The following is a 15,538-nucleotide window of genomic DNA, read 5'->3' on the forward strand; positions in this document are numbered from 1 at the left end:
TAGGTACCCTGTGTTGCTTTGGGGCAATAATTTATATTAAAGCTTTTTTGTGTAATTGTTAAGATATTGTTCTCTGAGGACCCTTAAGGGGAAATTTATCTCTTTTTACAGAATCACCATTTTCTTTAAAATAAAAGTTTCAAAAACCTAAGGGCTTGAATAAAAAGCAGTGTTCACAAATCATCCTACATCTGCAACTTTTGTTGCAGGAGGGTGTCTGTTCCAGCAATTTCAAGTGATCCTATACAACTGCACTGTTTCAATTAATCCAAACATTTATATCTAATTAAAATATAATGGAATTTTTGATGACTTCTGTTTAAAAAACTACTCTTTTTTTGAGTTTACTGTGGAAAATAAAACAGTTGTGAGTCAATGAAGTGGAAAATTGCTGTCTTCTAAAGGATCTCCAAGGTGCAAAATGTTCTCTTATTTGCTGTTATCAGTATGTCTAGTAATTGCTTTTTGTCCAACTGTTTATAAAGGGAGAAAAAGACTTACAGTCTGGAGAAAAAGAGACAGCAAATCAAGCAAAATTAAAGAATAATGGTTTTTTAATTATTTTTCTATTTTATAGCATTAAGAAAACATACCAAAAAAAGCCATTTCACCAAACAAAATGGAAAAAAGTACAGGGATGAAAAAAAGCTGCATAAAACAATTAAAACAAGCAACAGGTCACATTTAAAAACTAACATCTGTGGTCTTTAGTTACTTTAGTTCTTTGGAACAAAAAAGCCTTTCTACTAATTATAAGGGTTTTAGCCATAAGCTTGAGAAATTTCTACATAGCTCTAATTATAGAACAGCATTTAAAAATACTACCTGGCACTCAAATACACTTCAGATCAACATAAAAAGGAGTGTTATAAAATTGCTTTCTGCAACAAACCAACAACAGAACAGACTGAGATCTCATCCCTCTTCCCTGATTAGCACCCACATACACAACTGAATTTTCCTTTGGCATTTGGCTTTCTGAAGAAAATTTCAGGTCGGGGGATTTTGGTTTGGGTTTTTTGTTTGTTTTTCTGGTTTGGTTTTTAGAGTTTTTTTTCTCTGTACAGTTTTGGATTCTTCTCTGTTTTATAAAGAGTACCTGAGAAAAGTGAGGGGATATTCTCCTATTTGTATATATATACAGGCAGAATTTTATTTTCAAGAATAATTTAAGAAGTAAATATGAAAAAAGGTAAAAATTTAGATAGTAATTTATTCTACTGTCCACTAAATACAGGTAGGGTAGTACCAAACAGGTGCTTTCCAGAACTAAACTAACACCCCACCCTGTTGCAAAATTATGGGATTTACTTCCCCCTCTTCAATTTCTCTATTTTTTCTTAATATAACTGTGCAGTGTTCTACAGTACAGCCTTGCAACTGTAAGTTCAGTTTGCACCACATTTGCACTCAGATGTTTTTAAAATCCACTGTAACACAGAATTACATCTTTGAAAACCCTTCCTGGGGTTTACCAAACCTCTTTGATGTTTTCACCTTGTCCATATAAATGAAATCTTTATGAAACAGAAGGGTGATTAAGGCCATTTTCATAAAATGATAACGAGTTCCTGACAGATTTACTTTCCTTCTAGGCAACTTTCCAACAAAAGTCAACAGCTAACAAGAATTCTATATCTGAATTCATGTTGGAGGATATAACTCACTAATTAAGTGTTCCTTAAACTTTTCAAGGAACATTCAGACTTCCTGACTGATCCACTCCAAGCACTGCTTGATAAAGAGATACTGCATTTGAGTGTAGCTGAATAAATTGAGGTCTCTTTTCTTTTTCAGGCACCCTCAATTCAAGGTCTAGCATCCTATTCCAAAGTAAAGCCTACCTTGAGAAAGAATTAAGTCATTTTCACAGTAACCTCCAACATTTTAAGATGCATTTCTAAATTCTGTACCTTGTCAATCCTTCAATTATTCACATGTGAATAGAAATGTTCAAGTACCTGCATACCCTCTGTTACTCTGATAAAAAACACTTTTTAATAAAAAAAACTTAAACCAGCAGGATGCTACTCTTTGATGAATTAACACAGAATAATGGACTTCAGCAGTGCTGTTGCCATGTTCCTCATAACTTGTCCACAATCCCCTGGATTTAAGTGTCTAGAAATCTTCACGTTCATTCCCCAAGCACAGAGATGTCCCTAACAGATGCTCAAACACTTCAGAGCATCAGCATAAAGGAATTTTCTGCTCCCTAACACAGCTGTACCAGAAGGTTTTATTTATTCAAACTGTGTTGCTACAACTGCAGGCACACAATTCCTAACTGACAATTTGTGAACACTCACCTACCTACAAAGCTCACAAATCTTTAATCAAGATTATCAAACCAGACAGAGGCTGCAGCAGCAGTGCCATGCCTAAGCAGAGATCTAATCTAAATAGTGGATAACCAGGCTCTCCTCTCAGGAACTCTCCCAGGAATCACTTTAGTGAGCACTGACATTTCTTGGAGCCCCAAATCTGTGGAACAGGGTTTTTTAGTCTCTCCTGCCCTGGACAACTATGACACTGCAATAGATCCAGGTGTTTTACTTAATTCACTCATGCAATGGAATTTCTCTAGGACAGCCCTAGGTAACTCAGGTATTATATAAAAGAGTTCAGTATGATCAAGTCCATTATAATACAACCACAAGATGATTAAAATAACTTCCTACAGGTGCCAGATATCTGCCATCATGTTTGGATAAAATCAGGAATATCTTAGTCTTGCTGAGCTTCTTAATCCTGCCTCCTCAGAATATGTCAAAACTGATAATCATGGCAGACATTTACACTTGATATCTTTATTTTCCCAGGAGCATCAACATCTACAAATTGCAGTTCTAGCTGTTGTCTCCCTCTCCTGAACTGCCCTTTGTATCCGTTCATCCCCCACAGTCCTCCTCACCTCCCCCAACACGTTGACACAGGGGAGTTTTAAAAGGAAATCAGAATGAAGTACATTGCACAGAAGGGAGATTTATTTTAGCATAGGCACATCAGAAACATTGAGAGAACTACTTGAATGCAAGAATGAAAGTCAGATCGGCTTTTATCCAAGTTGAGATACTTACTTCACAACATTTCAAGTCAAATAATTTGATTTTTTAAATGCTGAGTTGAGGTACCACAGTGCCTTTGTGGTCAAAAATTGCAGAAACTCAATTATTTTGCAGGACATTTTACACTGATCTGTGAGTACCCAAAGATTACAGCAAAAAACGGTCTACTTAGGAATATGTGGCATAATGCAACCCAACACCCTCAAAACTATCCATACAGATAGTTCTTTGAAAGGAAATAATATGTCATCAGCACTGAGGGAGTATTGATCTGGTAAATGGCAAAATACAGCATCTTCCTAACCTTTCACCTTCACTCCTGTCACTAGAGTATATATCCAGAATATATTTGCTGAAGTGTTTTTTCCTTCTCTTTTTGTTCCATACGATCAACACAACGCTTACTGTAATAGCAACAAAACAACCCATGCATCAAATTCTGACAGAAAACAACCTGGTTGTTTCAAACCAGACCATCAGAAAAATCTATGAAAATTCAGACCATCAGAAAAATCTATGGGGAAACAAAAAAATGTGAAATGCTTTTTTCATGAAAGGAAACATAGACTGCATATCATGAAATGAACAATGCATGAAAATAACGTTCAATTACGAACCCCATGCAACTCTCAAAATCCAAAGTAGCAGAGAGCAAAAATACTTTATAAAAGGAGGCCAAACTACACCCAAAGCAATCTGAAAACTCTCACAATTTTTCTGTAAGTTCTCCCTTTTAAAAAACAGAGCACATAGAGGGCACTTATTTCAACCACGTAAATTTGCACGACACGACAGTTTGTAATTTCAGACCAAATGCCCAAGTTTATAAGGCTGCTCCTGTCTGACTTCAGCCCTGCCTTATATAATAACCTTCATGTGATTCAGCATTCTCCAGTTTCCCAGATCTCTCAAGGCAGCTCCCCTCACAGCTCACAAATACCACCCTTCCTTCACACCCTTCTCTCTCTTCCTTCCTTTACTATCATAAATTCCAACACCTGAACTGATGACATCCAGCCCTGTAGAAACTTTGAAAAAAAAAAAGAAAAAAAAAACTCTTAAAAAATTCCACAACAGTAAAATAAGGAAGTATGACTGAGTTTTTTGCCATCTGTATCTCTTCAGAAAAAAAATAAAATCACAAAGTAGAACAAAAAGTGTGATCAAAAATACACCATAAACTTGCTATTCCTGACTAAATGGTTTCTTACAGATACAGGGCATTAAGGATAACAAGAAACAATAAATCCTCTCCCTTGGAGGGAGGAGGGGAAGGTCTTTCTCTAGACCCAATCCAGGCAGCTTCCCACTGCCAACTCCAGAACAGCTTCATCATCCATTAATGAGATGAAATATGATCCGCCTGTGATTTTTACCAATTCAGTAAAAAAGTTATTAGCTGAAAAATGGTTTTAGACTTTTTCAGGCTCTTTTTCATGAATATCAAAATTTTAAAAATCCCCCAAGATTATAGGAAAAGAACCACTTTGGGTTACACATTTTAAGGGAGCTCACAATGAGATCCCAGGGGAGGCCAACCTGGAGAAAAATTACTGGTTTTTAGTTTCTTCTTCTTGGGTTGGATTTTTAATTTGTAGAACAAGAACCACTTTGGGCTACACATTTTAAGGGAGCTCATAGTGAGATCCTTCCCAGGGGAGGCCAACCTGGAGAAAAATTACTGGTTTTTAGTTTCTTCTTCTTGGGTTGGATTTTTAATTTGTAGAACTCAAAATACTCTGTCAACTGTAACCAATGGTCTCATGTTTGCAACTGCAATTGTTCAAACTAATTCCTGCTTGGTAAAATTCTGGAGATATATATAAGAAACAGGTGTCTTAAAATATCACACATTGTATACAAACAGAAATCTTATTGCCATCAGTGTTCTTGAGATAAAACTGCAAAACAGTCAGAGTTTACATTTATTTTAACTGCAGATAATATTCTGAGCCTCACTGAAAACAACCTATACCTAAAGAAATACATATAATTATTTACATTCCACCTGAACTCTGAAAATGCAGGGGAAATAACTTAGTAATCACCTACCACTTATTTTAATAATGAGCCATTGGAATAAAAACCAGGAAAAATAATTCCAGTCATAAACTATTTTGACATGCTTAACAGGAAAAAGTACAAACAACAGAAACTACTACAATTGATTTTTAATTAATTGATCAATTTCACACTTATTTACAGCAATCTTTAAAGCAGTTCTCCAAAAGCACGTAAGAAGAATAGATTAATGTTTTTGTTGTTGTAATTTTAAAACTGCAGGGGTTACTTCTGGAAAAACTCCTTAAATTCCAAAATGGCTCACTGAAATATGGCACTTGCACAACTGCTTGAGCTTTACAAGATAATACCAAAAATTTCCCTAGCTACCTCCAACTGGAGCTCTCCTTTATCTGCTATAAAACACTTACTCTAGTTCACTCTTCCACCCTTAATTTACCCTTTCTCCCCATCCTGTGCCCACATAGGAGAAGCTGCCACAGTGTTTTTCAGAGTGTTGTTACAGTCCCTATAAATGCAAAGAACACACAAAATGTTTCTCTAATGCTATCTCTACATGGTACCAAGAGCCCTCTCTATCTGAAAGATGCATTTATCCACACTTAAGGAAAACAGCTGCTTAACACCACAGAAGTATCTCATGTGTTTGTGTGCTTTCCTGCACCTCTCTCTCAACCAGGAGCTTCAAATTATTTCATGTGACAATATACCAATGCTGACAACTTCTGACAATGCCACTGTAAGAACTTTTTCAATTTTATTCACCTGAAGTCATGATAGCTCTACTTACAGACACAATACCTCTACTTACAGCCAAGACAGCTACACCAACAGGATCTGCTCCTATCTGACGTAAGAGTGCTATTTAAAATACTGAAAAGGACTTTAAACAATTTGGTGTCTGTGGAAACAAAAAGCAACCTGAGAACATTTTTCCTATTCCCAGTCCAACGCCTGCACAGCAGCTTTCAAGTGGTTCTGCTGCTCTCCATACACACATCCAAATATCTGAGCTACATAAAAAACCCTAAAGTAATGGATAATGATGGTAACAAAAATTATTTAAAACCTGTGTCAGTTTAATTGAGCTGCCTTTTCAATACATGACTTGAAGACTTATGTGCACTGAAATTTATTAATGAATTGCACACATAGGTGAACATTTACATTAAGACTCAATTAATATGCCAAAAAGTCATTGCAGGTAGATACTCCAAACTTATACTGAACAGAATCTTCTTCGAAAAATTGAACATTTACAGCAATACATTTTAAAATTAAGAAAAAAAAAAAGAGCATATACAGACCTTCCAGTAGTCAGATTGTAAACTGTAGTACCTCTGGTATGCAGATAATGCTGTAGGAAAGAAAAATGAATGTTCAATTTGTTTTGTTTCATTTTCTTTGAAGAAAAAGATAAAAATCCTTAAGAGTCAGAATACACAACATTAAAATGATAAATGGTTTAATAAAAGTAACACTGCCATGGTAAGTACACTGTTGTGGGCAATGCATTCCTTAAGATTATAATTTTGTTTTATGAAATGTCAACCCAAAAGTATATTTATTATTAATCTTACAAATGTAAATCAAGCAATATTTTAAAGAAAACCTATAACAAAGAAATAATTTGAAATTTTGGGATTTTCATCCCGGACAAAGCTGTTGTAAGATTTAAAAATTTAATCATGTAGCTCATTTACCACGCTCCCTGATGCCCTGTAATTTCTGAAGAACTGGTGAGGAGGGACATACAAAGAGAAATCAATTTCACATGGCCTTTCATTCTGGGAAACAAAAGCAAGCAGAAAAAAAATAAAAGCTTACATTTTATTCCACAGCCATGGCCAAGACCAACCTGGAAATCAGCGCTAAGAACAGCTCTGTTCAATAGAATATTAGCTGTACTCAGCAACCAATTTCTCCAAACACCACTCCTGCATCCCTCTTCTTCACCAAAAATTCTGATTGATTCATCTTGCCCTTGGGCTAACGGGCCACCTCGGACTAGAACACAAACAGGCTTTGTTTTTTTCTAAGAACACTGCACTAGGAACCATCAAAAATGAAGCATTTTAAGTAAAGACTCACTGCAGTAACACCAAGATTCTGATTTTTCAAGTGTTTGCTCCCTAAGATTTAAGAACGGAAAATACACAATGTGTGGAAAGCAAACAACAAAAGAAGACAACTCCAGCTTTGGAAAACCATAAGCACTAAACAGATTAAGACACAGAACAATGTGTACTTTAGATGCAGCTTGATTTCCTGTAACCACCATGGAGAAATCACAACCATAAATGTTATCACCCTTCAATGCCTGTCCTGCATACTCATTTTTGTAACTTGACCAAAGTTCTTGTGCTTAAGTGAAGTAAGAGCATACACATCATGGCAAAGACACAGAATTTCTGCACTCCTCTGTCTATGGACACTCACAACCTTTATCTGTAAACGGAAGATGCTGATCCACACCCATGACGTGCCTCTCTCCACAAAAATGCTTGTGAGGCCAACTTCTAATTTTGATGTTCTAAGCTGTGGTGTATTTAGATGCCCAGATTAGAAAAATGAACTTAGAAGAAGACTCATTGACCATACATTATTAACATGCAATGTATTTAAAACAATGCAACTCAGACAAACAAAATCACTTCAAAATCTAGTCTAAGTCTTTCACAATTTAAGAATACAATTCCTTCTCCACAAACAAAATCACTTAAAAATCTAGTCTTTCACAATTTAAGAATACAATTCCTTCTCCAACTCCTCCCCACCCAAAAAAAAAGGCACAAACGGAAGAATATGACTTCAGTCTAACAATATAAGTTGAAGAATGTTAAAACTAAGCATATTTTAGTCACATTCTTTAATTATGTTTTAAAGGATTTTCGCAGTAAGACGAAAAAACATCCTACTCCCCCTCAAAGTCCTTCCAGATTCAACTTCTCCCAAATATCATTAGTAAGTTTTCAACAAAAAAGGAATAATTATCTTCTGAACATGGTAATGACTTTGCTTTCCCCAACAGAAACATGGGCATGCTCTATGAAACAGTTTCCTAATGCATCACAGCACAAATAACAGGAAGGTTTTTTTCTTTTTACTCAAGCAGTACCTATCCCAATTCTAAGGGTTAAAGTATATTTCAAATACTCAGGTCAACAGGATCATATTATGCAAGATTCAAGAAACTGAGAACTTATGGTAAACATTTTTTTTTTGTTTTAAAGCAACTACTGCAGCAAACTATACAGGGGATATGGATAAAAAGATGAAAAGAACATTAAATACAATGCTAAGGATTTATACTGGGAAAATAAAAGGGAGAATATTTTCACTGCAGCTGTTAAAAAATACAGGAAGAACCCATGTAAGCATATCCATTAAAAAGGAAAGGTGGAATATGCTTACCTACAGCAGTTAAGACACTGCTAGTACGTTTATAAAATGTTAACAGTATTAAAAACTGCATAAGTAAACAGAATACCTTAAAGAGAAAGAACAGGAAAAAAGAAAGCAAAAAGAAACTTGCCCTGAAAAATCCTAACACCTCCATTTCACATGGAGGGAAGTTATCACAGAAGGGAGTCTTTTGCTCCATGACATTCTATCAGTTTTCTTTAAGAAAAATGATGTTTGGCTGTGATTTTCTTTTCCAACTCTTCCATTCTTCAATAAAGTTCAGCAACTTCCCACAGGAACAGCTGAAGTGATCATTCCATGTGCCAAGCTCAGTTACAATTAAAAACAAGCACATGGGAAGCGTGGACTGCTGAAATCTATTTATATTTACTTGATAAGAAGATAAGGCCTCCATTCTAAGGAGCCACATTTCTCTTCCAGAGGAACAAAGAGGACACTTCAGTCCTCCTCAGTGTCTGAAGTGCCCAATCCTCCTGGTGGCTTCAGGAACACCCAGGGATCCAGCCTGGTCTAGGCTAACACTGTTCCCTTTCTACTTCTTGCAGATGAAATGCTAAAATTCTCAAGAGTTCTTCTAAAAAAGGATGAATCACGGAGGGCTCCCTTAAACCAGAGCTAAATGTCCCTTACCTCCTCAGAAAGTCAGACAAATAAGTGTTATCATGCATAATTTCAGTATTATCAAGTGCTCAACTTACAGTAAGTTACCTCTGAAATCTGATTTCAGTCCCTTTTACAACTACATTGAACACCTACATTAAGTATCTGCTCCATGAGCACTCAAGCTCTGCTGAAAAGAATTAAAGGAACAGAAAAACAGAAAAAAAAAGGATTCAATAAAATGTTCTTTTTGACAGAACCCACATGAAATAGTCCTGATCAAGCATATCCCTAAGAAGAATCTTGCATGAGATGACAGAAATCAAATTATGAAAGCAAGACTTTTGAAAAACTGAAACAACATAGATATAAAGGAAAACATGAACCATAAATTTTGAAGCCTATTGTATTTCATAGTCCCTGACTCACCAGTAAGTATATATTTACTCTAAATTTTATGGTGTAGAAATTAGTACCTTATCTAAAGCGTGTACTGTGGAACGACAAGCAACTTCTCCCTTAAATTAAGTTTGTATCTACAGAAAATAAGTGCAAAGCCCTCAAAATACAAACTTTATTCTAAAATAAGAAAAAAATACTAACTGCACCTGCAGAGCCACAAGAATTTTACACAAGTCCCTATCTGTAACAGAGGGTGTGCTTTATCAGTGTTATGATTCTGACTGTAGGACGTTATGTGCCTACAGTCAGACATTCCCTGGTTTATTAAAAAACAAAAAAATCCCAGTTACTTGGGTCATGAGGCAGATTAGTATATGAAAAAAAAAAACCAAAATGGAGAACAAACAAAAATGAACAACAACAAAAAAAATCCCAACACTAAAGGCTGAAATATCATTTTGCACCTTTTCTTTTGATCCATGACTGGTCATTCCAAATTGAGACAATTTTTGTCACAAAAAGATTCTATCAACTACTGCTCCTCTTTCAACACAGGGTCAACTCTCATTTTTACAGATACAAGTGAATTACCCCATTTCAGTTATGATGTCTGTCTTAAGCACTATAAAATGAGTGCTTTGAAATGACTCTTAGGCACAGCAGGATTCTGCAGACAATCTTTTGATTAGGAACTTACTATTGAGCTTTTTCAATTTAAAACTTTGCTACAGAAATTCTTACACATATGGAATTGTATAAAGACAATAAAGGACATAAAAACTTCTTTTTTCCCTGCATATGAAACACGCACAAACATCCAGAAAATGCATGTCTGGACTCAAAGAACAGGACAGAGTGTCAACAGCAGGACAATGCCTCTTGCCTCATCCTCAACTGCTTTTTGTAGTCAACCACAAAAAGCTCTTAAAAGCACAAAACTGACAGACCACATTCAGACACCCAAAACAATACTTAACAATTACTAAAATAAGTGCTCAGTTACCTATTTCCCACCTCCTGTCCTTTATTTAATTTCTTACTCTGTTAGCTGACACTCTTGCTATGAACACCTCTCTCCAAAACCTGGCCATGTATATTATTTTCCTAAAAGGTAATCCTTGTGAACACGTTCCTGGAAACCCTGTGAGTGGCAGATCCAGCATTTACCATCCTCCCCAGAGGAGGGGACATGTATAACCCAAAGCTATACACAGCTTTTCAAGTCAATCACCATTAACCATATTGTTTGATGAAAATAAAATGTTTACCTGAAATAGCTCTGAAAAGCAAAACACCACCTTTCTAAAAGAATTGCAACCATTGAACAGGGAGAATCCTCAGTTCAGGCTCTCTTCAGAATCTGTCTGTAAACCTCAGGCACCTCGTGCAGAGCTGACCCTCAATGAGTTCACCCCTGGGAGTTCATACACTGGTTTCCTCTTACAGGTTTTTGGTCACCCAGAACTACCCACTTTGCAAAATGTATGGTTACTTTAACCCTGACAGACTTTATTATGTGCCCCTAAGAGTTTGCCTTTCTCTCCTACTATGATAGGACATGTCAGAAGCAGGACATGGATAACACTTGCTCCTTATTTGTCCCTGTATAAGATTCTTTGGTATCATACAGAGAATAAAAAACAAATTTGACTTAATTACCACGTATGTGGTTTCAGGGTTTTTTTTTTTCATCTACTTGATTTCATAGGATGTTGGCAAAACTTAGTTTCAGTAGTAAGATAAGACAATCTCTCTTTGTTTCCAGAATCTACACACTTGACCTAAACAAACAAAAAAGGTGACAGTGGGAAGGAAAAATGTCTAGACTGAGTGACAACCACCCACTTGTCACCTTAAGCACATTTCATCACAAATCGTGCAGTCACAGAGGATGGCTTTTATGATCTGCTCTAATAAACCTATTTTATGACACCTTAAAACTTAAGAGGCCTTCAAAGTGATGCAAACATGGAGCAGTTGGACTACTTTAGTGCTTGAGTAAGAAGAAAGTGAACTACATACTAACACCATCTAGTGGCACCTTGCAAGGCTAAATGTGACTAACACAAATTTTTGGCTTACAGAACTTAGAAACAGCAAGCTTTAATTTGACAACATACCCTGAAAAGAAAACTTTAATACAAACTAAAGTTCTGTACTGGTCTGTGTAAAACAGTAGGTGTTTTCTTAAACACAACTATTTTTAATTTAGTTTTTAAACAAGCACTACTATTTCCTAATGCTTATCTGATGTGAAAACTAATAGCAAAATAGAAAATCAGCTGAAGAATTGCGCAAGGGAAAGAGCACATCTCTTGATTTAAATCTGACTGCTTCGAGGAAAAAAAATGAATCTTCATTAAGCACCTAAGAGATACATGCAGGCTGCAGAAACAGCTTATCTATAGTGCAGGTTTTACCCACCATGGTGTTTTAACCCAGAAAAGATGAAAAACCTCAATAAAATTGAAGACATCAAAAGGTGAGAAAATTCCAAGGTTGAGCCTTGGAACTGACTTTGCTGGGTAAACACTGGCTGGATGGGCAGGTTCAGAATGGTGGGAAGTGGAATTACATCCAGCTGGTCACCAGGTGTGCTCCCCAGGGCCCAGTGTGGGGTCACTCCTGCTTGGTATCTTCATCCACAACCTGGACAAGAGGATCGAGGGCTGAGGTTCAACCAGGCCAAGTGCTGGGTCCTGCACTTGGGTCACAACAACTCCCCCAGGCTGGGGGGAAAGGGGCTGGAAAGTGACTGGAAAAGGAGTGGTGGTCACCAGCTGAATGAACATGAGCCAGAGGGCCAAGGAGGCCAATGGCACCTGGCCTGTGTCACCAATGGTGCAGCCAGCAGGGCCAGGGCAGTGACTGTCACCCTGTACTGGGCCCTGGTGAGACCACACCTCAAATCCTGCATCTAGTCTGGGGCCCCTCAGGACGGGCAGGACACTGAGGGGCTGGAGCAGGCCCAGAGATGGACAATGGAGCTGGGGAAGGAGCACAGCCCTGATGAGGAGCAGCTGAGGGAGCAGGGGGTGCTCAGCCTGAAGAAAAGGTGCCTGGGGAACTCCTTGCCTGCTACAAAGCACCTGGAAGGCGGCTGCAGAGGTGAGGTGTCAGCTGGCTCTGCTTCCAAGCAACAAGTCTTGACAGGACAAACAAAATGGCCTCAATTTGTACCAGCAGAGATACAGACTGGCTATTTAGAAAATTTTCTTTTTGAGAGGATTGTCAGACATTGGCACAGGCTGCCCAGGGAAGTGCTGGAGTCACCACAGGCCTGGAGGTATTTTAAGGCACACAGATGTGTCACAGGGGGACACAGTTCAGTGGTGGCCTTGGCAATGCAGTTAATGGTTGGACTAGGTCATATTAAAGGCCTTTTCCAACTCCCATGATTCTACAATTTTGTAATAACCAAAAAAATGTGCAAGTGAGAGCAGCAAAATGCCACTCAGGTCTTTTGTTTTAAGGCCTCAGGCAGATGCTGCTCTCTGTTTCCTCCAGAGATTTGTACTGCAAGTACCAAAGAGACAATCAAAGAAGCCTAAAGCATGTCGTCCTTTTAACACAGAATGAAGGCTGACACACAAAAGCAATACAAGCACAGATTTAAGACAGAAAAATCATCAAATAATCCTCTAAGAAATTTTATTAACAGCTCCACATCCCTATCTGGAAATGTAATGCAGCAGCAAAGTGGTGTGAAAACCACTGTCCCATCAAGTATTACATGTGAAAGATATACAAGAGTGTGACAAGAAGTTTACAGTTACAGAAATCTTTTAGATCATGAACTCTGTGAAAGTCTTAAAATACTGAGAACCAGTGAAGAAACCCAATGGATTCTCATCAAGCTCAAAAATCCTTCCAAGAGTGTATTACATGAAAAGGTCTTTTAACAATTGAGTGTTTATTTAGAACACTTTCCAAAGTAAAAATTTCCAGACAACCAGTGAAAAACATGGCCTTGGTATATTGTATAATAAAACTGTTGACTGCTAACCTCTGCTCCACATAGACACAATTTATAAAGAACATTTTAATGTTCTAAGCATCCTTTTTTCTGCAGAAATTTCATGTAATGGTTTAAGCCAGCTGAAATTTAAACCACTCAAAATTTATCTCATCTTCACAATTCTGTTAAACAGTTCTAAATAGAAGCAACTCAAATTCTACCAGTACCAGTTACAAACAACAAAATAAAACCCCTTAAACCTAAATATCACACTTATTTGAAACAGTCATCTCTTCCTTGACTCATTCAAGCTATTTAATTCATTCTAGTTCTTCAGGACTCCTCAGTAAGACAAGACAGCCCAGCAGGAATCAGCACAATCCTGTCCATGCTGTGAAGTTTTCCCTTATATTTTATAAAATTACCGCTACTACCCTGCACCTCAGAGCACAGCACATAAAAATGCTTCCCAATAACAATACTTCCTTTGAAATTCCTGAAAGACCTTAACCACCAGAGAGAAATTCCCTATGGAGCTGGAATTGTAAGTACAAAGGAACACACATACATTGATGAATATGGGAGTTTCTCACAACCAAACAACTTTACAAAAGAACAATCACAAAGTGTTTAAATTTCGGGTTTCGGTTGCATCGTAATAAAAGAGCTGCTCAATTAACATTCTGGGGGTTTTTTAGTACAGTTTTAAATTTTAGCTTAATGATTAGTAAAAAAACGCCCCTGAACTAACGAACACCATCTTATAAACAACTTGAAATGTTTTTATATTAATATTTTTGACAAATCAGTCACCATCTATAATCAAAATAAATACTGCTAAAACTGTTCTGACACGGAACATTTAAAAATGAGACTACCATTTGAGCGTAACAATAAGAATTATTTCAGTGCAATATTTATTGTGTTTTATTAATTGTGGCACAAATAAATTCATGTTTTTCTCAAATCATTCATTCATTAACTGCATTTTCTACTTCCAGGAATTTTGCTTAGAGAAAGCAATTCAAGGAGGCAAATGATTAAAGCTCATCTCCATTTGCGCCACTGTGAGCTGTCCTCCAAGTCACAGACTGAACACGGTCACTGCATGTGACCCTTCTGCAAAAAAAAGATCCCTGAGGAAAACACAGATGATGTCAATCCACGAGCTCATTAAACAGCAGTCAATTAGAACTTGAGTCAGCTAGAACCCAAACCTTAAAACATCACTATCTTCACTCCTTAAAGAAACCAGCCATGAAATGAAAAATGAACTAACTATCAGTGGAACATGCTTTTCTTTCAAGACCAGAGCACAATAATTTGCTAAAAAACCCATCTGCCCCATGGAATCCAGTAGCAAACAGTTCAGAGGTTCACACCAGGAGTCCTAAGTGAATTCAGAAAGCTCTCAGCACCCAAAGGCCTCCATGACAACCCATCCACCTCCTCCAGCAAAATCCCAAGGCTGAGGTTTCACATTCTGGGGCGACTGCGCGGCATTTTTGTGTGGGGTTATTTTTCAGTTGGATCAGTTCCCCACACAGCTGCAGGCTCAGCTGTGCCAGCACAAAGAAAGTAACCCGCAGACACGAGGGTGCCACCAAGGGCATGCCCAGGCAACAAAAGGTTTGGGAACCTCCGAAACAATCCAGCAGCTGGGAATAGCTGCCTTGTCAAAAGAGAGAGGAGGAAGAATCAGATCAGAGTTAAGAAAATTCTACTGAGGAAATGAAATAGTTTTCACCAGGAGGAGTCAACATTTCCATTTTAGGAAATCCCAAAGCCAAATTCTGATCAGTCACGATCAATACAAGGAAAGCTGAGCATAGAAACCACTCTGAACATGCAGGCAAAGCTGAAACCAATTCATCTGCAATCTTGGTGATAAGTGTCTCAATAACAGTCAGTGTCTCACTGGATTCAAAATCTGCAAAAAAGGCTGATCCCTTGCGTAGGACCTTCTCCTAATAGCAGCAGAGTGCTGATAACACAGCAACTCCAATCCATGGCCACAGAGAAAAGCCTTTAGCTATCAACAGAATTCAAACTTATTCCAATT

The 15,538-nt window shown here is 37.4% G+C and overlaps 1 protein-coding gene across 16 annotated transcripts in view; it reads right to left on the reverse strand.

The window, feature by feature from the left end:
• The window catches only part of KDM6A (lysine demethylase 6A), a 151,614-nt gene that overhangs the window by 98,888 nt on the left and 37,188 nt on the right, over positions 1 to 15,538 (reverse strand). For all 16 annotated transcript variants that reach the window (XR_005629853.1, XR_005629861.1, XR_005629858.1 and 13 more), the window contains exon 4: positions 6,398 to 6,447. Coding sequence is in view for 7 of the 16 variants with exons in the window: in XM_039729531.1 (XP_039585465.1) it covers positions 6,398 to 6,447 (50 nt within the window). In the remaining 9 variants the exon portion in view is untranslated. The remainder of the gene's footprint in view (positions 1 to 6,397; positions 6,448 to 15,538) is intronic.

Source organism: Passer montanus, unplaced genomic scaffold, assembly GCF_014805655.1.
Source record: "Passer montanus isolate IOZ18808 unplaced genomic scaffold, ASM1480565v1 scaffold69, whole genome shotgun sequence".
Taxonomy (NCBI): domain Eukaryota; kingdom Metazoa; phylum Chordata; class Aves; order Passeriformes; family Passeridae; genus Passer; species Passer montanus.